The following is a 24,541-nucleotide window of genomic DNA, read 5'->3' on the forward strand; positions in this document are numbered from 1 at the left end:
GCATCAGCGAGGTTAATCTTGGAGATCGCAGCGTTTCAGAGTGATGAATCATGAGTGGGACAGGTCGGGCAGGTATGCACACGCATTTACGCTCAGGTGGCTCCTCTGGGTGTGTCCGCTCGACAGGGAAACCTGCAGCAAGGCTTCAACATTTTCTTGCTCAGTCTTTGGAAAAGTCTTCGGTGCCCTTTAAACCCAGGGTGCTCAGCACAAGCTCACTAGATACGAGACAGGTCGTGATATTGTGTCGCAAAGAATGCGGCAAAAACAGAATCAAACTTTAATGATCCACAGAACAGAACAAGAACTCAAACATGTCTGCATCATTTATCTTCCAGGAGAGACACAAATGAAGGCTCGCATAATGTTCTTTAACCGATCTGGACGTATGAGGGCATCACCGGCTGCAAACGGAACCTAAAACCATCTGTTCTCCCTGAGTGACAGGGAGAAAGCAGGAAATACGCTGCGTAACACTGGGTTGAACCGGGGCGTAAAGAATTGAATTCTTCCATCCATGAATGTGCACTTTTGGTCAGAAGAGACAAAAAAAGGAGGAAAAAATACACAGGAGTTTATTCTTAACACAATTAAGAGCTGAGCCCTTTCCGTCGTCGGTCGGGGGCTCTCAGATTTCATCCAAACAGGTGTCCCAGAAGTCACATGGCCTGGTTTTGTTGAAGCAGGACCCCCTCGCAGCCGTTACCGGCCAGCGCTTCTCTTCTCCTGTTGCAACAAATTAACGTCTCTGCTGACAGAGTCCATCTGTCGCTGATATCAGCCTTCAAATACTAACGCAGGTCATAAATATGAACCTACAGGCTCCAGGTACACCCACTTCTCCATGACGCTAACACACACCCACCACGAGGAATCCTTGCATTTCATTTTTTTTAAAAACAAGCCAGTCATCAGTCCAAGTAGTCGAAGTCCTCTGGAATCCCGAAAGCTTTATTGATACGGTTCTCATCGAAGGCAAACTTCTTCTTGGTCCACGACTTGATTGAGAAAATATTGTCTGAAAACACCAATTAAAAACTCTGCTTTAAAGGCCTTGAAATGCAGGCAAACGCATCATCACACACTCATGCACGCACGCACACACACACGGGTCATGGGTCAATGCATGGGGTCATCAATGGTGTGGGGGCCGATCGCTGAGATCAGCAGGGGACCTTTTTTTACCTTTTAATTATATTTGCTTGTGTGAGTTTTGGCTCTACTCACCTGACGAACCCCCTCTGATATAATAAAATCCTACTGGGGCGAGTCCAGTACATCTGTTCTACACAGTGCAGATTAACACCGCCGTTCTCAAGACAAACTGTGATTCATTTCAATAGCAACGCCTTGTATTCAAACTATAACAATATGCACTTGTGTGCCAGTCCTGAGGTGTGTTTCAACACAGAAGAGAGCAGGCAGAGCGGTGGAAAAATAAAAGATTGGAGGGGATTTAATGCGACGCTGTCAGCTTGGTCCAGACCAGAGGAAGAGGTTTGGAACGGCTGAAATAGCTCCAGCTGAGGAGGGTGTCGTCATGGAAGCAGCAGCTATGAGTCACGGCGCCTCAAAATGAATATAATTTTGAGGAAAAGGTAGAGAGAGAAAAAAGAGATGGACAGTAAAATAACACCACAGGCCTGCTGGGTTACTGTCAAAGGCCAGCTGTTGCCAAGGTTACTGCTTAGGTCAATGAATGCACCCCGTTTGTGTGGATTCAACATGTCACCTTGCAGGACTCTCCCACACACACACACACACACACACACACACACACACACACACACACACACACACACACACACACACACACACACACACACACACACACACACACACACACACACACACACACACACACACTATCACCACAGCCAGTCATTTTCACTCCATATTTAAATGCAACACTGTAAAATCTGTAATGTTACATTTAAATTGTGGTTCCTACTAACAGCTGAATGGGATATCTACTAATCACTGACCTTTGCTTCACACTCATCACTGACTCTGAACTGAAATATCAAGATGTTTAAACTGATTAGCCTGTCTTTAGCTGCACAGGCTACATCCCTGTGAGCAAACCTAAAACCTGCATTAGACTGTGGGACAACACAAACCAACTCACCCGTCCACCTGGAAACTGCAGCTTTCGCGACCACGTTCGACTTCCCTGCAAGACAAAAGGGACCCGTATTGGCTCGTGGTGCCCTGTATTAACCTGTGTATTTAAGATAATTTGCTCCGGGTTAGCCAACTTAACGCAGACAGTTCATATCGCCTGAAGCTGCAACTGGAAGGAGCCCGTTTCATGCCTGGAATAGAGCTGAATATGAGTTAAGAGGCCTTCAAGCGCTACTCTGATACATGGTGTCAATTTCAGCCTGACACCGAAAGACTGGATCCTCTGCGCAGATAAACATCTCTAGGCAGAAGTAAATGAGTGTAATAACAAACTGGTCCTGAGTATTGTATGAATTGGACAACTAAGTGGACATATTTCCAACATTCCTACACACAGGACGTGTGCTTTACATCCCACGATACCATCTGCACAAACAGGTCTGAGCCCACTCTGCAGGCTCGGTTCTCCCCTTTCACTCCAGCCATAACACTGTGACAAACACCGGAGCACTTAGCGCACATTTCAGACACCCCCTCCCCCGAGGGGCTCGCAGCTCCAAGAAAGGTGTGTGCTGATTTGTGCCTGTGATGACATGAAACTAAGAAGCCAAACAGGAAAACGTGGCTTCACAACAAGGTGAAAGTGGAAAAGATGAGATTTAAACGTAAGAGGAAGCTTTTCCTTAATCTCATTACGTCTGGTTAATTTAAGATCACTATTATAATTATTAAATCAAGGGAACACTAGCTGTGAGTCTCATCCTCGCACTATTGAAACCCGCTCACGCCGATATTAGTTAGCAGACTTATTTATTACGGTTGTAAATAATTCAAAAAAAAGAAAAAAAAAGCCGGAGACTTGAAGTGGGATACTCCTCATAAACGAGGGTTGCTGGGGTTTGGATTAGAACTGCAACAGCTGTCACAGAGATTAGGCCCCAACAATGTGCTTTCCTGTGGCGCCGGAGGTTGAAAGACTCCAGAGGTGAATCTAAAGTTTCTGCTGAAGCAATTATTCATTATTTTGTAGGACAGAAGACAGAAGACAGGCCTTTGTTGTTATATCGCTCCGTCACTTGCTCCATAAACTGACTATTTGACCCGCAGAATCCACTGATCTCTTTTGGCCAGGAGGAGGTGTAATCATCTCAACTTTAGCTTGTTCAAATATTTACCCCGCTGGTTATACGAGGACCAGACCCGATTTTCAGCTCACTTAATAATCGGGCGGCTGGCTTAACGGCCGCGGTTTGGTTTTGGGGCATCTGCTCACGGTGGAAAAACACCAGCAACGTTGTGGGGAAACGACGGGAGGCGCAGGTAAACAGAGCAGATAGCTTTTACGACGTGTCACGTGTGACGCACATAAACGAGCACGCAGGCAGACGCGCACACACCCTCCTCCGTGTCAGCTGTAGCGTGCACAGGCAGCAGGGGAAGCCTGTTGCTACGCCGCTAATAGCGCGCGGGGGTGTGTAACTGGTGGAGGACGGCCTCGCCTTCTGTCTCCAATGGATTTTTATCTTCCTCATTTCGAGGGTGGGAGATCAAAGGTTAAAAGGATCGACCGGAAAGAGCTGTGCCAATCCTAAACTCAAAGATACCGTTGTTGCTTGCAGATGAGATTAGAGATTAAAAACTGAGAAATTCTCAGCGTTGCATTTAAACACGAGTCCTGTGACGACATGAGCATGTTTGTCCGCACCGTGTTTGCTCAGATAAGGCGTCGTTTACCTGACGATTCAATAAATCGTCAGCCTCCTGCAGGTCACGCGAGGGCGGTCACGTCTCCCTCATCACCTCTGAAGTTAGCTGAAGTAAATAACGCTGGCGTCTGATACATCAGGATGGTTGGTTTCGAGTTCTACGTCAGCAGTTCTGCTGTTTCGGTCCCAAAGTGACGCTGAGGCTCCGGCGATGCGTTTGTCCGCTTCCTGCCCGTGTTTTTTTAGGCAGCGAGTAGGTGTATTTGAGCGGAGGCCGAGTTTGTCCTCTTCTTTTTCTAAACCCTTCTGTCCATGGGCTGTACTAACGTCAAGCAATTTGGCCAAATGCGACGTTTGAAACGAAGAGTTTTGATCCTCTTCTGTTTTAGTTCGAATTGTTTTGAGTTCTGAATAAATTCGGGATTTCGCCGTTTTGAGATTACTTACAGCTGTCTACACGTTTGAAGCATTTGTGCAAGTACAGAAACACGCCAACGAATATCCAAGATGTGTTTAAATCAATGTATGACGAGAGCGACGTTGCATCCGAGATGTCAGCATTTGCGTTAATCAGGATTATCCCAAAGATTCGCAGCAAACTCGTAGAAACTTAGACGTGGTTCAGTAGCAGAGATGAACCATCTCCAGATGCGAGGCAAGATTTGTATTTTTAAATGGGGAAAAAGGTCACCAACAACCCATAGAGGGTGCTCCAGCTCCTTACAGCTATTCACGTACTATTAGTGAGGCGGACGTTAAACACTATATATGCTGTCAAGTTAATAGTTACAATTAAATGAGTTCAAATGCATTAAAATGAAACCAAACACCGTCGTCGTCGTTCTGCAATGGCTACTGAAGTAATCGTAGCATGAACGTAATTTCCAATTCTAAGAGATGTTTTATGGTTAACCAAATGTAGCACATACAGAAGCCCTAAAACATTTTAAAGGGAATATCCTATAAAATAAAATAGCTGGCTTTCTACCGTTTTAATTTCCAATGAACCTAAACCGCTCATTGATTTGCAGAGCAGCTTTTTAAATTTGCCTCAGGTATTAAAGCCTCTGAAACTCGTCTGTACTCACTCATGTCCTCAACAACCTCTGGGTCACAGTCCTTGTATTGATCCAACTGTGCCAGGAAGCGAGTTTTCTCCTCTCTCAGATCCTTCAGCTCCTTGAGCAGCGAGCTTCTCTCCTTCTGCAGACACAGATCTTTGTTTTCAGAGTCATCACTTGTAATTATGACAACATGTGATGTTTTTGCAACTGGAATATCTTCCTACTGTATCCTGTCGCCCCTCTTTGGCTTTTTCCACCGCCTTCACGAGGGATGCTTTCCGCTGCTTCGCTTGAGAATCCTTGAAAGTAAATAAACTTTCATTCAAATTTCCGTTTTATTACGTTTTTAGTAGCTTGCACGACTAAAAACCTGCCACTTCAGACTGAAACCGTCGGACGAGTGCAGCCACTTTGATGAACAAACGCGGCGGCCTGTTCTGTGTGAGCTGTTCAGCTTACGGAAACATTAAACTCTGGATCTGACAGATCGCTGCTCTACAGCATTTAAATGGCGTCCCAGAAATGTGGTGGCCAAGTTCTCTACGGAGTCACCTCCCTCACACCATCTGTCTTCCAAGCAACGGGAGAGAGAAGTGGGACACAACAGATGCTGAGGCATCCGCAGAAGCGCAACATTTACTTCTGAGAAAATAGAAATTAGCTGTATAAATAGATTGTTTATCTACTGGTGTTATTTAGAACATTAAAATGTGTAACTATGAAAAAACTATGAAAGAAAACAAAATTTAATGCGGGATAAAGGGAGTTCTGTGGCTCATTTTTTATTCCTGACAGCATTTTATTTCACTTCCTATTGCCAGAAACCCTTTTCCAGGCCATCACATGCTGACCTAATTTACTGGAGCTGCCCGAACGACCTCGAAAAAAATTAAAAATCCTCCGAGCGTCTCTGGCACATAAAGCGAGCTGTTCTTATCACTGGTTTTTCAGTTTCGTTTAATAACCTCCGGCCTTGTCAGCTGCTGATGTCCAAGCCGATTAATCGGTCACCTGTTGTTGCAGCTCCTCCAGTTTGCACTTCCGAGCGTGCAGGGCTTTACTGGGAAAGGCCCAGTAATAGTTTGATGTCCCGACTCGTTCGCAGTCCACCATGTTGTCGTCCACCAGGCTCTGCAGCACCTCCTTCACCGTCATGGGAGCTTAAAGTGACAGGTGGAAGGAAACACGCGTTCCACATTAAAATGGTGGACAGTCTTTCTGTTAAAAGTTTAGGATGGAACATCTGAAAAACGGGATTGCTCAAACTGTAAAAATAGCGCAACTTTGCAAACCCAAACCCACACATATGCAGCAGATTTAACCCTTTTAAAGAACACGGGGAGGGAGGACGTAACAGAGCTCCAACTTGAAAAGTGTCAGTGGTGAAGTATAATCCTCCCACACACGACAGGCTGAATCCTGGCAGGATGTTCACCAGCAGCACATATCAAACAAACACGTGGCTCTATTCTGTTCATCTGATTCAAATTACCTTTTTCTTTTCCACTCATTACCACCATATTCTCAAATATTGAGCAGCCGTGTACGACTGTCCCCTCCCCCACCCCATTCACTCAATCTGACAGCGGCTTCAACAACACGCTCACAAAGAAATGATCCAATGTATGTTTACATTTGGACAGGAACTGATTGTATCCCTCTGTGGGGCGAAATGAGCGATGAAATATGGATTGTTTATTGAATAAAGGTCAGCAGAGGCATGGCGCTGGTATTACTGGTAGGGCTGAAACTGCTCACACGGGTTAAGGTGGGAACAGCTAGTCCTGGTTGTCATGGTGATGCAGAGTACAGAACATGAGCATGCTGCACTACGTTGCACGTATTCATTTAAAATAGTGTGAGAAAATGAAACATGGATTATTCTCAAGGCACTAAAACCTACATTGACTCTTTTGAAAACTTTTAAAATATGTTTTGAGTTTTGAAAGGACCCTTTATCGTTTATCTGCAATGTTGCATTTTTCCAGACAAGAGGCAGATTTGCTAAATTCGTGGCAAAGTTGTGGTTTGGACCGTTAAACCGTTAAACCTCATTTAAACCGTTTGGTTTAAATGAGGGCAAAGCAGCATTTTTCAAGCTTTGAGCTGCGACCCTGAAGTGGGCTCAGCTGGAATTCAAATGGGGTCACCTGAAATGTCCAGCGATTGGTAAAAAATTGACTCAAATAACTGTTTTTCTTTTTTAAAATTATGATTAAAAACCAACACACAAAATCCTGAAGACTGTATTCTTTCCCTTCCTGTGATATAAAACGTTACAGGAGTTCCCGGCAGAGGAAACAGGAAAACAGCAAATAAAATGGAAATATTTCTGGTTTGAAGCAAAACGACTTCCCTTTGAAAGGCTGCAGCGAATTGTGCACGCTCAGCCATCCCATTAATTTTGGTATGTTGAAAGATGCAGTGATAACAATAAATAAAAGGCATGCGAAAATGAAGCTGAAACAAAAGCACTGTCCATGCACTAATCTGGCTTCTCTGCATTTGCAACCGAGTCCAGAATGAAAAATGTCACAGTTATTTAAATAGCAGGAAAAATAATATGTAAATATATAATTTAAATGCATCAGGTTAACAGTACGTATATCCTTAAATATCTCTTAGATGAATATCTGAAATAACTAAGTACACTAAGTAAGATTCTTCCACGGTCTCTTTTTTTTATTTAATTTTATAGATTTAGATTTGTTTGATTTATTTAAAATGTGCAGTTTAATCCAAGTTTGAATGTGAACAGCATCTTTCCTTCACTACTTACATATGCCTTTTGTTTTGGGGGCGATCTTCTCAATGTCCTTTAGCTGAAACACATCTTTCTATCAAATAAAAGAAAGATTTTTAAGAAAAACAAGACTTTTATGTAGTCAGTAGAACTACTATCCTTGATCCTGAGTTAAACAATAAATAATTAAGGGAGTGATTAAAAAAAAAAAAAATAATCTCACCGTTTCAAAGAAAATCTCCATCATGCGAGTTCTCTTCTCCTCCAAACTCAGCCCTTTCTTTTTGGACTGTACGGTGAAGTTTGAGACCACATAAGATCTGGTTTATTTTCAGTAACATGTATAAATCATAACATTAAATTCTATAGTTACAGCACATGTCATAATCAGAGTCGTGATGCTAAATAGTTTACAGGCAGGATCGAGTAGCTTTGCTAACTCTTAGCTAAGAGCTAAATGAACCCAGTAAAGCCAGCCAACCCACTGAACAAACAAATCGGCTGCTACAAACGAATTTCTTACCATCTTGTTTTGTTAGTTGTGTCGTCTTCTTCCTCTAACGTAGAGATATTGGTCGTTTACTCTGTTAGATGGTGTATTTCGAAGCTATTAATAATCCTTATAAACAGACAGACCCGAATTTCCCGCGGATGGATGACACTTTCTTGTGCGGCATTCAAATGATCGTAATTTAGTATTTCTGCACAATCGCTAGTTACAATCCACATTTACGTGGTGATGGCGAAAATCACTTATGTCACGTGCTATTCTGCGATATAAAGACAATAGATTCTATTTAACTTAATATTACTGCTTAATCACGACCATTTTTTGATTATTTTGTTTTTTATATGTGGAAAAAAAAGTATTTCCCACTGCAAGGGAATCCGGCATTACGTTATAGGGGAGGAGCCTTGTTTACAGTGTGGATATCTGACGCCCTCTTGTGTTCAATACGATTCATTGCTTATATCGAATCCTGACGCAAGAAGCATTTATTTCTGTCTGTTTCCCCAAAAGAAAAACTTACAACAACAAAATTGAATGTAAGAATTTGGGGGAAATTTGTCTGAGGCTGGGTTAGCAGCTATAAATGCAAAATGTCAAATAACCAACACAATATTCTTTCCTATGGGCACTTTATTTCCATTTGGCATAACAGACATAATCAAGACATAAGTAAACATAATCAAACACATTTGTGTACAAAATGGGTGATCAAACTTGGTAAAACACGCAATGAAATTGCATAAAAAGCCTCTTAAAGGGAGCACGGACACCTTAAATGCTGACCTACTCTACATATGTTTGGAGGATGGACAAATTATTCAAATACATTATATTCTACAGCGTGGAAGGACATAAAAGCACAGATTAAGGAGTGAAGGTGATCACAGTTCTGCAGCTGTTTTTCTAGATTAAAGATACACTTTCAGAGGGAGATGTGACGTTCTCCACTTACTGACTAACTAGTCTTTCCGATTCTTCCATTATTGACAAAATTCTATGTTAAAGTCACAAACAGTGGCTTTCTGTTATACATGTAACACATACATACCTATATTTTGACACGTACTGTGGCATTTAAGTGATTTTTATTTAATTTAAACCTATTGTGCACAGTTCAGGTGTTAATGGTGAAAACAGTAAACCGACTCCTAGTCATGCTCTATACATTTAGCAAAGATTTGCAAAATGGGTAGATTCCCAAGAGCATTCAACTGCAGGAAGTATGCAGGAAGTGAAAATACAAATAGATATACTTTCCTTTTTATCATCAGTTGACAACTCATTGGCTCTACTCCAACCAGCACCTGCTGAACCAAGTGCAAGCGAAGTATCTTCCATTTGTCTCACCACATCATCACAATTCATCTGTTTCTCCATACGATATTAACCGACCACTGCCGCTCCCTAATAGTGGAATGTGAACGCAATTATGAGTTACTCCCTGCAAATATCACACTTCATTTAAATCCAGCTCCGGTTTTACGATGACAACTGATGGTACGACAGTACGATCCAGGCAGGAATGACCGGGGGGGAAGTGAATGCAGTTCTGCTGGTTGTCACCACACTGAAGAGCGTTTACACGCTCTGCAGTGGTGTGTGTGTGTGCGCATGTGGGGGAGGAGAGAGCTGCTACTGCAGGTAGCGATAGATTTTGAAGCAGTGGTTGCCAGAATCGGCCACCACGACGTGTCCGTCCGAGGTGAGCGCCAGCCCCTGTGGGCCGTACAGCGGGTCTGCTGATGTGTTGATGTACGACAGGAACGAGCCACTGCCATCAAACACCTGAGAGGCACAAATATCACATTTAGTTATGACTGGTAACAGTAATGTGATCAGGTAAAAGGTGGGCTGCTGTGATGTGAGAAATGATCAACATGAACTTCACGCCGATAACTTGCTGCCTCCATTTGATCCTAAATGTTAATAAGCGGCTCTTAAAGAGGGCTGTGACATAGCAACATACACGCTAATGAATGGTCATGCTGACCTGTATCCTGCTGTTGCCCCAATCTGCTACTATGATGTTTCCATTCACATCCACCGCCACCCCCGTGGGGGCGTTGAACTGGCCGTTACCCTCGCCGTTCGAGCCGAACTTCAGCAAGAATTCTCCATCTGTGTTGAACACCTGCATTCACCGAGGACATAAATAATCTTTTCTATTTTATTTGAGCATGGGAAACAAAAACAAACATATTTTTCTCACGATTTTACTTCTGTTACTTAAAACACAGTGGATTTAAGGTTAATTAAACGATTTGTATTGATTTTGAAATACTTGAACCTTTTACCTTTACTGAATGGTTGTGGAAATCTGTCACGATGATTTCATTGTTGCTATTAATGGCGGCAAAATGTGGACCTTGATAAAAAACAAAGTCAATAAAATCTTAGAAGCTAAAATTTAAAAAGTGACCTTGCAGCAATGACACATGACAAAACAGAGAAAAAGACGCCACATAGTGGCGAAAATACAGATTACAGCTGAACTGAATACCTGTTATGCTGATCAGTGGATGACTAGTGTGTTAGGATGGATCATGGGAAAAGGAAATGAAAGCAAATATTTGTGTTCGTACGCAGTTCCCACAAGCCTACCTGCAAACTGCCTGTCGCCGTTGCCGCGGTTACCAAACTTGGTGACCAGCTTGCCGTTGAGCTGGAAGATAAAGACGCAGCAGGATTTGTTGTCCACCACGATGATGTGACCGTTCCTGTCCACAGAGACGCCTTTAGGGCCCATCAGCTTCCCGGAGCCGATCTTATTCTGAGAAAAAGCAGCAGTGGCATCACAGGAAATGACGTCACGTGTAAACAAAATGCAGTCACATGAATTTAAATAGATTCATGTGTCATGTGAGGGGAGCTGCAGGCAGCTGGACAGACAACAGGATCAAACTAATTCCAAGAGGGGAAATAAATTTAAAATAAAATAACACAATTAATGTCCAAATCTAAACTGAAGATATAAGCAGACTTTTGCTACCATTAGAATCTTTTGTCCCAACACTACCTACCTTAAACTTGCCCTCACTCGAAAAGATGCTGACCCATTTGTTGTCATAATCGGCGATTATGATGTCACCGTTGGGGTGGACGGCCACGCCCGTCGGCCTCTGCAGCTGACCTGGAGTCCGTCCCCGGATGCCAAATCGCATTCTAAACTGGCCATCGTTTGAGAAAACCTGTGGTACAAAACCAGCATGGAATTACAAAAATGTGCCCAGGCATCGTGGCTTCAAAGTCGCAGCACTGTGTTCACCTGGACACACTGGTTATTGCTGTCAGCTATTAGCACCTTTCCCTGAGAGGCAGTTACTCCCTGAAGGTTAGTGAACTCTCCTTTGTTCCTTCCTTTGGTGCCTGAAAAACAGCCAAATCTGTAAAATCCCGCAGTAGAAACAGTGCCACCTGGTGGTCAAACAAGATTCCAGCAACAATTGGAATTCCAGGCATTAATCAATCCAGATTTTCAGCAATACCATTATTAATTAAAGTCGTTCTCTAGATATGAGTGTTTCCAGCGAAAATTCTTTTTTTAATACCTATTCTGAAGATGAGGTCGTCCTCGATGGGGTTTTCTTTCCTCCTCCCGATGCTGTACATGCTGGCTGGCCTCTTGATGGCCTTCTGCTTGATGTGACTGCTGCTAGGAGACTTCAGCCTCTTCTTTACGCCATCAGTTGTTGCCATGAAATCTATAGACTTAATGACCTTTATCTTAAAGGGGCTTCCTTTGATATGTTGCTCATAAAGACGCAGAGACAAGTTGAAAGTCCCCTCTTTGGGGGCCGTGAACAGGTATTCATAGGTGCCGTTTTTATTGTCCAGTATCTCCCCTTCGCCTTTGCTGCCATCAGATGAGGAGAGCTCAGCTGTGATGATGGCGTTACCCATCTTGCACAGCTCACTGTCTTTGTCCTTGGTCGTTATGGTGATCGAAGTGGGCACGCCCATCACGCAGTGCCGTAGCCCCTCGCCAGTGGCCACAGTCTCGGAGGCCACGGCGTTGGTCGTCACAACGGTGCCCAGGTTGTGGATGGACTTCTTCAGTCCGTCCGTCTCCACGAGGAAGTCCAGCTGGTCGTTCTCTCCGGGCTGCAGAGGGAGGTCCTGGGTGGCGAGCCCCATCAGGCGATCGCTCATCTGCTTCTTCACCAGCAGCACCTCGGCGTCGGTGCCACGGCTCAGCGCCTGCTCAGTAAAGTCACAGGTGCTTCTGATGCCCTCCTGGCCCTGCAGCAGGGTGTCCAGCTGGGCCTGGAGTACCTAAACATGGCACACAGGGACAAACATGCAGATAAAGGCTGCCGGAAGACATTTGAAATGAGTCACTCACGGAAAAATATTAAACTATGAAACGTCTCTATTCTGTAATGGCGGCAAACAGCACTATATCAGTTACATGAGGGCCGAAATAGGAAAAAAGGAACCACACAGCGTGCGGCAGGTAACATTCAAGTCCTTCAAAACATGATTGCCACCCTCCAGCGGGTGGGTGTGAAGTAAACAACCACTGTTAGGTCACACATTGGAGTTTCGGTGGCTGTTTGCATCCATTGTTTCCTGGTAGGACAGATAATGTTGCGTCCACAGGTACGCGGAAGAAACTAGCTCAATTGCAGATAATCCTATTTTTTACAGTTCCATTGTACGTTAAAGGACAAAAGTACATCTGGCTGTGAGTCATCATTAGTTACACATTTCCTTTAAATCCTCAGAGCATTAGCATTGTTGCTATCCCATAAACCTTAGATTAGAATATCTTCTGCTGTTGTGAACATGGAGCCAGACTCACCCACATTTGACCATCACAGTCCTCTTTTCCTGCGTGTGAGGCCATTACATTCACCTTTGAGTGAAAACTTCGAACCAAAACATCCACTATCTCTCCATCTTGATGCTATTCCACGCTGCAGCGGACTGGAGACTAACACAACATCCCGCACAGCGAGAGGCTGAAGTGGTTTTTCAGCATGAAAGGAGGCGCGTGCTCTGTGCGCTCACTGCACACGACACGCCCAAATCATCCCATGTGTGTGTGCAGCTCCCTCTAGCCAACACAGCTGACGGACAAATAGCTGATGTGCTCTGCTCCGCAGCGTTTTACTGCACAGCGACCACGCCACTGTAAATCATTAACAAGCCCTGTGACGGCGCTTTTGGGGGGGGGGGGGGCAGCAGCCTCTCAGTCAGCAGAGTCAGACATCCCCAAATATAGGCTTTAGGTTCACTGATACTACCACATACAGGATATGCATTCCACACCAATAACGTAGCATTAGCATAGCTCACCTTCTGTTTGAGCCCGTAGCTGACCTCCAGCTCCATGAGTAAAACGCTCTTGCGCACATTCAGAGTTTTCTGCAGCTCATCGAAGGTGGCATGGATGTCGTTCTCGATGGAGCTCTTCTGACTGGTCAGCTGCTGCAGGATCTCCGACACCATCTGCAGGGCCGAGTTGATCTCCGGCAACCTGAGAGCGCCGGAATCAACAGTCAGATGATTAAAGCGCGACACTGTGAGGTCTGGGTGGAGCTGCTGGCGTACCTCTGCTTGACAGCACCTAGCTGCTCCTGTAGTGAGCCCTTGTGTTGTTCCACTACGTCCTTCAGAGGCACAGTAGGGTGTTCTCCGTGCTCACCGTTCGTACACTCCTGACACATGGCCGTCTCACAATGGGGACAGTAAAACTCCATGACCTTTGCAAAAGAGAGGGGAAAAGATGGAAAGATGGGGTTTTAACATTTAGCGTGGCTAAAGTTGGTTTTCCCATCATGCAAGAAGGTAATTTATGACTACTGAAGACAAATTAGTAGGTCGATAAAACAGTCTAGTGGAAAAACATTTTTATAACATTGAAATTTATTCTCTCTTGCAATTGCTCATTACCAAACTCTTGCATGCTCCACTAATAAAAACAATAGCTTGCTAACACCTGTTCATGTTATCAAGGCCGTTTCTAGCCTAAAGCTGTAAATTTGATCCATTCTCAAGTCTGAGACTCGTACGTTGCCTCCATGGTTGGGGCAGGAGAGCAGCTGGCCTGCAGCCACATTGGTGACACTGTTGAGAGCGGCGGCCTCCTGGCTGAAGCTGCCCGGTGTCCGCTGAAGCACGTCCATCAGGTTGGTGATGAAGAAGTTATTCTGCAAGGCCGCCACACCCTTCTCCGGCAGGATCGAGGTCTGGCGGCACACGGGGCAGGAAAGTGTGAGGCTGTGGGCCGGGATGTAATTCTGCAGGCACCTGAGGGAGGAGAGGACAGGACAGACACAAAGATGCGGCGCCGTCCGTCATGGACTCGTTCTTATTGTCACGATATTAAAATTGTAGCGTGATTCCACGCTTGTGCGCACACTCACCTCTCACAAAAGGTGTGCAGGCAGGGCAGCACTTTGGGGTTCTCGTAGCGGTCCAGACATATGCTGCAGATCAGGAACTGTTTGTCAATCTGGCGTACCACGGGGCTGGGGAGAGTGGCGCCTTCACTGGCCATCCTAAATCTCTGGGGTGACTCTGCCTCTCACACCGCACCCTGCCGAGTGAAACAGCTTTAAAGTATCCCTGCGGCAGAGAGGCCCCGATCAAAACACCGCCTCCAACCTCTCAAAGCACGAAGATTAGAAACACGTTAATCATTGAATAAAATGAACTCCGACCTTGTTTACAGAGAATTATCACCCCGAATAAACCGCCTGGGGACAGGAAGGAGCTTCATTTACGGCCAAAAGATGAAACAACTCTGATCACATATGTGCTTACTCAGCTCTCCTGATCAATGGTGAGACCACACACAATTTATTAAACCTCTCAGGGGATCCTGACCCCCGTGTGTGTGTGTGTGTGTGTGTGTGTGTGGAGGGGGGGGGGGGGGAATCAAAGGGGCAGGAAGAAGGACTGTGACAAATAAATATTTGATCACAGAGTAAAAGCAAAAGACAGCAGCTGCTGCCAGCCGAAGGCAGGTGAGACACAAAAACAGCGTTCTCTGACCTCGTCTATCGGGAGTCGTCCAGTCAGGACGGCAAAGAATCCTCGTTAGTACCGAAAACGTCAAACCATGAAGACGTGAAGCAGGTCACACCTAATGAGGGCGTTCAGAACATCGTCTGGAGGCCGACTTGAACACAGAAAGTGTGTCAGTGCCTCACATTTGCATGAAGGTGCGGAAAGAATCCGCCTCTGCTGCAGACAGGAGCCCAGCAGCGATGGAGGCAGCACTTGTGACAACACACCCGTCCGTCTCCCTCTGCAACTTTCCTCCTCTCCTGAAATCTGAGTGGACCATAACCCCCCCCCTTCCCCCGAATGCTTTAAACTCAAACACCAGCCTAAAATATGTATTCCTACTCCTGCATCAAACACGAGGGCTCGTCCTCTAAGTGCTCCAAACTCACCGGCTCCAGCAGGACAGATCAAACAGATGTCGACAGTTTCCCGGACCCTGGAGAACGCCACGACGGGACGCCACCCCAGCGCAGACAAGGTCGCATCCCCCCTCTTACATAACCAGATCTGCACTAACGGGGCAGAATAAGTCCGGCTGGATGGAGCCGCCGTCCGCGACGCAGCGGGGCCAGCACACGCACGTGGGGAGGCTACCAGGCCCATTCAGCTCCCGGGACGGTTCTGTGACGTCGCTACATCCCCAAAACCTCCACTGGCTGGGGAGAATGCGATCGCTGATGTGTCGGATCAACAGGCTTCGCCCGCGCACTCACACAGCTGAAAACACCGGATCCATGTGACAGAGAGGAGGAACGTGCGCATGAGAAGCCTGAACAAACTGCCTGGAAGCAGCGATGTGATGTGAGGATGTAAAGGTGTGTGTATGAGAGAGAGGGTGAGAGAGAGAGAGAGAGAGAGGGTGAGAGAGGAGAGAGAGGGTGAGAGAGAGAGAGAGAGAGAGAGAGAGAGAGGGAGAGAGGGTGAGAGAGAGAGAGAGAGAGGGTGAGAGGGAGAGAGAGAGAGAGGGTGAGAGAGAGGGAGGGGAGAGGGAGAGAGAGAGAGAGGGAGAGAGAGAGAGAGAGCTCGCCCACGTCAGGAAAGACAATTTCCAGATTATATTTCAGTTTTTACATCATTTCCTTTCCTCCTCCCAGCCCGGCTCTCCCTCATTCATCCGATCCCTCCCTCTGTTTGTCTTTCTCTCTGAGAAGTAAATGCTGTCTCACTGCAGTGAGTGTGTGTGTGTGTGTGTGTGCGCGCCCACGTCTGCATCATCAGGAGTGAGTGACATAAACAGGAAAAAAACAGGACAGCATTTCTTCTACGCAGACCTCATTAGATTTAACTGTGTGTGTGTGTGTGTGTGTGTGTGTGTGTGTGCTGCTGCTGCTGCTGACTCACTGCACATGGACAGACAGAGGGGAAACAAGAAACAGCAAATGTGATAATGTGTCCCAGTAAATACACATCCGTGAGGAAACGATAACAGGGTTCGCTCCGAAGCGCTGGTGGCGTTTCTAATGTACTGGTTGAACTGGTGCAGTTCTTTCTTCCACTCATTTCCTCATGGCTGGTGGCTCTGAGGCAGCTCCAGTAATCTCATCTCAGCTGGTGCCAGATGAGTCAGTGAGTCCGTTCAGAGGAGAGCTGCAAACGCAATGGCTGAACCGGAGCAGAGAGATGTTTTTAGGCTTAAAAAAATTAAAACATCTCATCCACAGCATCCCCTAATGGTCGTGACTGATGCCAACACCCTCAAGAGAAAAGGCCTTTAAATAAAGCCTTAAATTGCTTTCTAAATTTCTATGTGTGTCTAAAGACAATAATGCTTCAGGAAACCTTTAAGGAATCTGTAAAATCTGTTGGGACACTTCAGCTCACTTCAAAAAGGACTAAATCACTCAGAAGTGTGTGTGGAACAAATGGTAAGTGCTGACAACAATAGCTGAAGAAACCATTAACACACACACAAACAGGACCTGTTTGGTGACTTCAAACCCGCGTTATTACTTCTGACGTAATAGAAGCTGATGCACATTTGGATCCTTCCATTCCTGCTAAAACAAACACGACTTGGGCTAAAACCAAAATCCATTCCCACTCACCGGGGCCAGGGGGACAGCATCCTGGTGTGTTTCAGGCTCTGACCAACACCGCGGCTTCACTGGAACTCTGGTTCTTTCTGGATCTCTGATCTCAGCTGTTTTTCTCTGCCTGGTCGTAAACACACAATACGACGCGTCGCCCCCTCAAACAATGACATCGCCCGGTCCAAGCCGGCGCCGCCGGAGGGCAAACAAGGAGAACGTGTGTCTGTTTGACAGCACTGGTGCAAACCAACTGGTTTGTACCACTGGAACAAAGTCACACTGGTACAAATGTGTCAGCTCATCTGTGCACCCCCACCTCGGGGACCCAAGTTTGACTTTGTGTAAGCTTTTCTGTCTTGCTTTTCACTCTGCTTAAGCTCCAAATCAATCGATCGCAGACATTTCCTCACATGTTTTGGATTAAAATCTCAACTCTGGGTGACGGCACTTATTGATGATGTCAGGTTTTTTTATTTTCATGGTATTTTAATTCCTCTCAGCACCTCAAGCCAGATGGTGTGATTATAATCCTGATGTTCCTCATCGGCCTCGTAATCCTTCCAAAGTCATCAATCCTGCAGTGTTTCGCAAACAAAACACTTCACACCTGAGAAAAATCCCCAAGCAGGAAGTTATGTGACAACAATCCGGGCCACACCTTTGTGAAACTTTACACTTCAGCTGGTATTTTACATGTTTTTTAGAGCTGCGCGGACACAAGCTTTCCCCCTTGACAGCAAAGCCCTCTCATGCTAATCTAAAGGCTGCAGTGATGGCAGGATGATTGGAGATTATGGAGGCGCAGCGGGCCCGGCTGCACAATCGACCACAGCTGCAAAACCCTCCGAAGGGAGGTCGGCTGGTTAAAAACACCCCAGCAATAAACAGAGCAAACAAACAGGTTTCTGAAACAAATTCCTGCCAGGTCTTTTTCATTCCCTCTTTGAAGCTCCCGAGGCCAAACAGAATAAGAAAACTGCGTCAGTGTGTCGCTGGGTTATGTATCAGCGGCGCGTTCTGGTAAAAGCAGATAAGTCGCCAACCATCAGCCTTAAATGAAGGTCGTATGCAGGCCAACGGCATTCAAAAGCTGTCCAATCAGCACTTAATGTCAACCTGGAGTCAGTGAGGCTGAAACACTCTGACTTGATGTCCAGACGACATCTGCAGTCGTCGTCCTCCCGCAGAAGCCACATTAACGGAGAAAAGGTAAGGAGTAAACCATCAAATTACAGGTTGGACCCATTAGCGTAAATGCTAATGTGAAGGCCACAAATTCAAATTAATCTAGAAATAAAAGCAAAAACATTCTATGTAACCGAAGTAAATGTTCATTAATTCACACTGACACTAATTAAAGTCATTAATGAGTCCTCGGGACTTTGGCGCCACAGTTGAAGAAGTTGAAGTTGCTGCTTTTGAAAAAAAAAATATATTATTGAGTACAAATTGCAGCTCTGAGACAAACCCATAATGCACCTGCACGGGACTGAGTTGAAGTCTGCTATGATAAACAGGAAAGGGAAATGACAGTCAAATATCTGCAAGGAGTGAGATCTTCTCCTTGTGTGTGCACAAAAAACCCCACTTCTGCTGTGAGCAAACGTGTGTGTGCGTGCACGTGTGTACGTGCATGTGTGTGCGTGCATGTGTGTGTGTGTGTGTGGGTAACTTGTATTTCAAGTATTATAACGCAACACTTAATTACTGAGGCATTTTCCAATAATGATGTTCCAGTTACAGATGCCAACAAGGCAACAAAGAACTTCAGAAACTTTCTGTGAGTCCTGCCAGCAAACTGCACACTTACTGTGACTCCATGGCTGCTTTAACGTCTCTTTTCTGGGACGGGGGGAACAATCGCTGCTGCTGCTGCTGCTGCTGCTGCTGCTGCTGCTGGAGGTCAACGAATCCGTCTCATCTATGTTTTCCTCTGGTTTGTGAGGGGAGAACATGTGAGCAGCCTGAGCTGTTACGATAATCCAAACAGACTGATGGGTCGAGCGGAGGCAGCGGCCGGTGGGGGAGGGCCCACCGCTGGCCTGCAGGGAGCACGGGGACCAATCAGAAGCCTCGGTCGAGCTGTGGGAGGCCGACCTTAAAGCTTCTGTTGCTCTTGAACCATCCAGGGAGGGACAGATCCCCAGAGATAAGAATGAGAACGGGGGAGCTGACGCAGAGACCTGAGAACTAGTCCTTTGGTGTCATTATGTAACAGCTCCAGAGTCTAAGTGACACGGCGAGGTTTCCCCTTTCCTTTACGTTCCACTCAATATTGTGTTTGAGTTCTGCATAAATACAAAATTACAAAAGCTGTAGTGAGCAGGAACTGATAAACAACAACAGTTTTATCTGTGCTTCCAAGAAATGTTTACAATGTAAACACGCTTTTTCCTTTTAGCGCGTTGGCTCCAGCTATCATCATTCTAAACCTAATCCTGAATGGCCAGCCACCGCTGCCGTAACTGGAACCAGATCCCCAACGTGGAGCAACGCTGGGGACGGAATCTGTTCTGGCGGCCTCGGATTCTGTGTTGCAGGTTGGTAAACACGGCGGGAATGTTGCAACAGAACCCGCGTCTACAAACGAGGGATCACAAAACACAATAAAGGGGGGAAAAGAACCGGTCACTTCAGAAAAGTGAGAAAAGTATTTTTTCGAACAGCTGCAGTTAGCATCACGAGCCAAAATTAAAATTATTATAATTAATTATTAGCTAACACTAACACTTTGAGCACTTTGGGTGACAAATATACGTGTTTTTCCACAACCAATTCTGCCAGTCTGGGGATTTGACCCTGCAACCTCAAGGTCACTGAGGTAATTTATTCATTGCATTAAAGCTGCAAGGTTGAAAAAGAAAAAAAAAAGTCAAGTGTGAGTTTGTGTAGTTTGTTGCTGTTATCTGCAGCTCTGTTGAGCTCAGTCGTCCTCGCTGCTGAATATCTGGACAGTGTCTAGACGGTGACCTCGGGAAGCAAATATCAGCTTCCTCCCACAGAACACGGCTGGATACCAGACTGGGCCCAGATAACGAAGTCGTGGGCTTTAGGGGTGATCCGTCCACCCTGGAGCCCATCCATAGCAAGACACACACACCAGTCAGGCTAATGTGTACGCGTCAGGACTGGGTGGCTACTGGAGAAAAGCCACACAGGCACTGGGAGATCATGCCAGCTGTACGCTGAGAGGCCAGATTCAAACCCAGAACTGTGCGCATATAAGATAATTATTTAATGTCCATTCTAGACGTTAATCTGACATTTACTCACAGCATTATCTGTCTTCTTTGTTGTTAAAAACAAATATTATAATGTGCAGCCAGGTGTCATCATCATTTTTACTTAATGAAATTCTGCAGAACCATAGTGGCAAAACCTACCCAGGAACATATAACATGCACACATTCTCCCTCCCACCACTTCCTTCATCCAGAAAGCTTTAATCTTATTGGCAGAGCATAAACCACGTTTGCAGTAATTACCCTAATGCATCTGTACATCCACTCCCTCTTAACCAGATCACACAGCGCAGAGCGAACTGGGTCTGAAGGGACACGGCACCACTCCTTTCCCACCTCTGCTGGGTTTGTATGAGAGGAAACAGGCTTTGGATGCAGCGGTGCCAAAACATAAAGAGCGAAGGGGACTGGCTGAGTGCAGAAGACAAATGGACCCCAAATGGAGGGTGAATAAGAGTTCATTGTTGCTTATCACCATGTTTAAGGTGGGTCTGCTTTTGTGCAACACTGACAATCCTGACGATGACATGCAGGTTAAATTATGAGTCCCTGTGTGCAGATTTTAGCCGTGACACAAGATAAAGCACAGCTGCACTCATTTGACTAAATCCACCCAGTCAAACAACTGTCAGTGGGCCAGTTTTAGCCCAAAACTACGAACGTGTCTCTTCGGGGGCATGAATTAAGGTCACATGAATCGCCATCAGCTGCCTGCTACCATCTCCTGACGTTAACGCACTCTCACCTCTCTGAACCCACTGCACTCTGAGTTAGAACCCGTTAAACAGCTGTTGTGCAGGTCCAGCACCAATCAATCAGCTTTAACCGGTCAGATGGCGCTGCAGCATGGCAGCAGAGCGGGAGGCTCATTGACCCCGTGAGGCTTCAGTGTCACGCAGCATCGAACAGCCTCTAGGGCCTTCATCAATATCACACTGGTCAACATTTGGAATAGGATACATATGGAAAAAGAAATCTATCTTTAAACAAAAATAAATTCTTCGACTAAAACCCAACAGCCAAACTACGTATGTGAATATTTAATACCTCCACTTACCAGCAGGGGGAGTGGTAGCAATTGCAAAATTAGTTTATATTCCTGACAGCAAATCACATATAACCAGCGTAAAATATAAATAAATCCTGGTCACCAAAAAGGTTTCATTATCAAAATCATCATACCCATGCAAAAGAAATTCAATTTTCAATGTAAAGACAAATGTTTGTACCTGAGACGGTCACTTTTGACATCAGAAGTCAGATTAAGCCTGAACTGTCTGCACAAGCAGCATAACCAAAGCGGTTGTGTGCAAATGTGAGACAGACATGACCCTGATCATGAGTTTGGTCCTGGACTAAAACCAGACCGACCCCAATCTCCTTCGTCCCACCGGATTTAACTGTTTGGCGTGATTTGGACGCACGGATTAAATGATCTCTCCTTTGTACGCAAACCCAGATTTTATTTTCGGGCTTTTGGTCGTGACAGGTTTGAACGCAGGAAGTTGTGATGCACTCACCTAAAGGTGATCCGATCTTCCGGTACCACCTCGACAGCGACGCATGCGGACCAGAGACGATCCTGACGGAACTTTTTAAACAAGCGATTGTCCTGTTGGAGGTCGCTGGTGGTTCCTGTCCGTCCTCCGCTGCTCTGCTCTGTGTGCTGCTGTGCATTAAAGCAGCCTCTGATGCTGCACCGAGAGCGAAGGCAGCGGTGAGAGTTTTCTTTTTTAAATAAAGGCTTCATCAATATTACATTTCTGTGTAAAAATAGCTCCAGCATCCATCTATTATTTCTGTTTTCCCCCTCAGTAGCTACACAAGCCCAAGACGAAGACTTAAAACGGATAAAAAGTTTTGAAAGATGCCAAATAAATGTGCGAAATATATTTAACCGAGAGAACTGAGAATTCAGTAAATCAAACTACATTTATATGCAAGTTTAATGTTGTGCATTTGTTGGATGCATTTGTTGAGATTCTTTACCACCCAAAAATGACGTTAATAAAAAAAAATTTAAAAAAAAAGGAGGAGGAGGGGGGGATTTAAGATTTTAAGAAGGAGAGATTATAACATCAGATCTGGTCCTGGTGGGACATCCCAGCCTAACTGTGAACTTCCAGGCATGCTCCTCCTCTACCACGGAGGCTGTTGCCATGACAACCACATATTATTCCACCTCCCCTGAAAGCGTCTTTTCAGATCAAATCAAAAAGGAAAGAAAGGCAGAATCCAGCTATTTCCATTCTTCCTCCATTAAAGGATCTCAGCCCCAGCAGAAAGGAGGTATGAGCTTCATTGTCTGGCAGGGTCGGGACAGGGTGGGGGTCCAGGCATCTCAAAGCCTCGCAACTATTTTGGAAACCCAACAGGCTCTGTGTGGCCAACCACTTAACATGCAGCACACGGTGGCAGCCAGCATGCAAACTTTTGTGTCCCAGCTCAGAACAGGTGAGAATCTGAGAACCACAGAAGATTAAAGCAGAAAAAGGACAGTGTTCCAGATTTCCAGATATAAAAAAAGATTTCATCCAGCACTGGTCACAGCTGCACCCACTGGGCCCAGCGGAGGGTAAAGGTCTGTGTAGCGACTCCTCTGCATTTCAGATGCTTATATTTGAGGATACTTCATGTTTGGTGTAGAAAAGCCACACAAATACCAGAGATGAGGAAAAGTTTGCATAAAACGAGACAGATTCTGGATGTGATATAAGGTTCCAATAATCTTCTAAACTGGTGTCACGTTAAAGGCTGCTCAGCATCTTGGAATATTTCAAAAATCCCAACCCAAACAGGAACAGGAAGCAGTTGATAGTGCAGCCTCACCCCATGTCTGGTTCCTCCCGCCATGGTTCTGTGCCCGTCAGCTCGCCTCTCACCACGTGTTGATGTCATGTGGAACCTGGAGACATGCGTCACATCAGCATCACCAATGTTTTAATTGATTTTTGATCGTTTTGCTGGTGCTCTTAGATTAGACTCTCAGTGGTCCTCTGTGGAGGGTTCACAATCCTCCTTTGTTGCCGTTGGAAACAGATGCATCTTTATGAACCTGGGCGAAAACGGGGATTACGAGTTCCTTGCCAGATTTCTATTTTACACATACACTTCATGTGTGCTTTCTTTTATTTCCACGGAGAAGAACCAGAAGTTACCACTCACTCTTTCTTTTCCAGGCAATGTTGCTGAGAGCTTTTCCCCGACTGGACTCTTGGGTCATGCTCACAATGCCCCTCTTCGACAGGAGAACATCAATAAAAGATAATCCCAAATTTACGTTGTGACTCTGACATCCTCAGTGTTCCTGCAGTAGTAGCAGAGTGACAGCACAGATCGTGGTGTTAGGCTGAGCTGCAGGATAAGGAGGGATTGAGAGGAGCATAATCCCACACACAACGTGCCCAGTCATGAGCCGATTGACATGTCAGCCAGTACTACCACAGCACTTCGGTCTATTACATCCAAACAATCTGATCATGCCTATGAAAGGTCATGAGACAATGCCCACCTCTCGTCTGACGCCAATATACAGTGGGAATTAATAAGTAACAGACAAATAATGAAATCACATTAGAAATCCTTTCATTTCACAGACCTCATAGTCAGTCATTGATAATTTTGACACACAATGCAATGTATTCAAGATATAGTATTATATTGTCGAAATATATAGGGGGAAGGTTTTAGAAATTAGAAATTAAGGATGCATTCAGGGGTCGCTTTCATGAGAGGAACTAAAATATCTGATGGATTAATTGCTCCAGTTAAAATGACAGTAAATACAGTTATTCGAAATAACATCTACAGTTGTACGGATCAAATATACAGGTATTTAATTAAAATTTAAATTGTGGATCATCTGTTGGCAATTTCAACTGTCGAATGATTATAATACGGTTCTCTGCTGCCATCTAGTGGTCAACAGGCAGATGGTGGGAGATTTTGTGTGGATCAACATCAGCTGTTCCACTTGCTTGAAAGGCTTTGTCTGATAAAATGATCTAGTTTTAAATAATCCAAATGAGGAAATGACACTTGATTTTAAAATACAGAAAACTACAGTTTAATTGTGCAAAAGTGACCAGTTTTGACTTTTCAAGAAAG

At 45.2% G+C, this 24,541-nt stretch overlaps 2 protein-coding genes and 2 long non-coding RNA genes across 9 annotated transcripts; 1 reads left to right on the forward strand and 3 right to left on the reverse strand.

The window, feature by feature from the left end:
* Positions 1-239: 239 nt before the first annotated feature.
* On the reverse strand, positions 240-8,525 carry mnd1 (meiotic nuclear divisions 1 homolog (S. cerevisiae)). The gene is made up of 8 exons (XM_011612775.2): positions 8,161-8,525; positions 7,861-7,926; positions 7,674-7,731; positions 5,906-6,054; positions 5,119-5,193; positions 4,919-5,033; positions 2,129-2,173; positions 240-1,018 (listed from the first exon to the last, which is right to left on the reverse strand). The coding sequence occupies exons 1-8, from the start codon at positions 8,161-8,163 to the stop codon at positions 912-914; spliced, it is 618 nt and encodes a 205-aa protein (XP_011611077.1). The 5' UTR covers positions 8,164-8,525; the 3' UTR covers positions 240-911.
* LOC115253224 (uncharacterized) lies at positions 2,174-4,911 on the reverse strand. Its single transcript, XR_003891496.1, has 2 exons — positions 2,998-4,911; positions 2,174-2,326 (listed from the first exon to the last, which is right to left on the reverse strand). It is a non-coding gene; the product is annotated as an uncharacterized lncRNA (long non-coding RNA).
* A 235-nt stretch (positions 8,526-8,760) lies between the features above and the next one.
* Positions 8,761-22,080, reverse strand: trim2a (tripartite motif containing 2a). Of its 4 annotated transcripts, none has more exons than XM_011612774.2 (12): positions 21,955-22,080; positions 14,517-14,689; positions 14,163-14,400; positions 13,702-13,853; positions 13,447-13,627; positions 11,697-12,420; positions 11,414-11,514; positions 11,169-11,336; positions 10,750-10,918; positions 10,443-10,513; positions 10,139-10,279; positions 8,761-9,933 (listed from the first exon to the last, which is right to left on the reverse strand). In XM_011612774.2, exons 2-12 carry the CDS (start codon positions 14,648-14,650, stop codon positions 9,781-9,783), a joined length of 2,232 nt encoding a protein of 743 aa, XP_011611076.1. In that variant the 5' UTR covers positions 14,651-14,689; positions 21,955-22,080; the 3' UTR covers positions 8,761-9,780. The 4 variants fall into 4 exon arrangements, with proteins under 4 accessions (XP_011611076.1, XP_003972341.1, XP_029706330.1 ...); XM_003972292.3 differs by lacking the exon at positions 21,955-22,080 and adding an exon at positions 19,003-19,194; XM_029850470.1 differs by lacking the exon at positions 21,955-22,080 and adding an exon at positions 17,208-18,375.
* On the forward strand, positions 19,256-22,452 carry LOC105417674 (uncharacterized). 3 transcript variants are annotated; one of them, XR_003891495.1, is made up of 4 exons: positions 19,256-19,732; positions 20,714-20,919; positions 21,924-22,151; positions 22,250-22,452. It is a non-coding gene; the product is annotated as an uncharacterized lncRNA (long non-coding RNA). The 3 variants fall into 3 exon arrangements; XR_003891493.1 differs by having other exon boundaries at positions 19,268-19,732; positions 21,924-22,452; XR_003891494.1 differs by having other exon boundaries at positions 19,290-19,732; positions 20,714-20,880; positions 21,924-22,452.
* The last annotated feature ends 2,089 nt before the right edge of the window (positions 22,453-24,541 follow it).

This window comes from Takifugu rubripes, chromosome 17 (assembly GCF_901000725.2).
Source record: "Takifugu rubripes chromosome 17, fTakRub1.2, whole genome shotgun sequence".
Taxonomy (NCBI): Eukaryota; Metazoa; Chordata; class Actinopteri; order Tetraodontiformes; family Tetraodontidae; genus Takifugu; species Takifugu rubripes.

Coding starts and splice junctions, on each gene's coding strand:
- mnd1 (XM_011612775.2), bottom strand. Junction 7,732..7,860: donor TGGAGATTTTCTTTGAAACG/GTGAGATTATTT, acceptor TTTATTTGATAG/AAAGATGTGTTTCAGCTAAA. Junction 1,019..2,128: donor TGCAGTTTCCAGGTGGACGG/GTGAGTTGGTTT, acceptor TGGTGTTTTCAG/ACAATATTTTCTCAATCAAG.
- trim2a (XM_011612774.2), bottom strand. CDS start 14,650: ATGGCCAGTGAAGGCGCCACTCTCCCCAGCCCCGTGGTACGCCAGATT. Junction 13,854..14,162: donor GCCCCAACCATGGAGGCAAC/GTACGAGTCTCA, acceptor TCTTTTGCAAAG/GTCATGGAGTTTTACTGTCC. Junction 12,421..13,446: donor GCTACGGGCTCAAACAGAAG/GTGAGCTATGCT, acceptor TGCCATGTTTAG/GTACTCCAGGCCCAGCTGGA.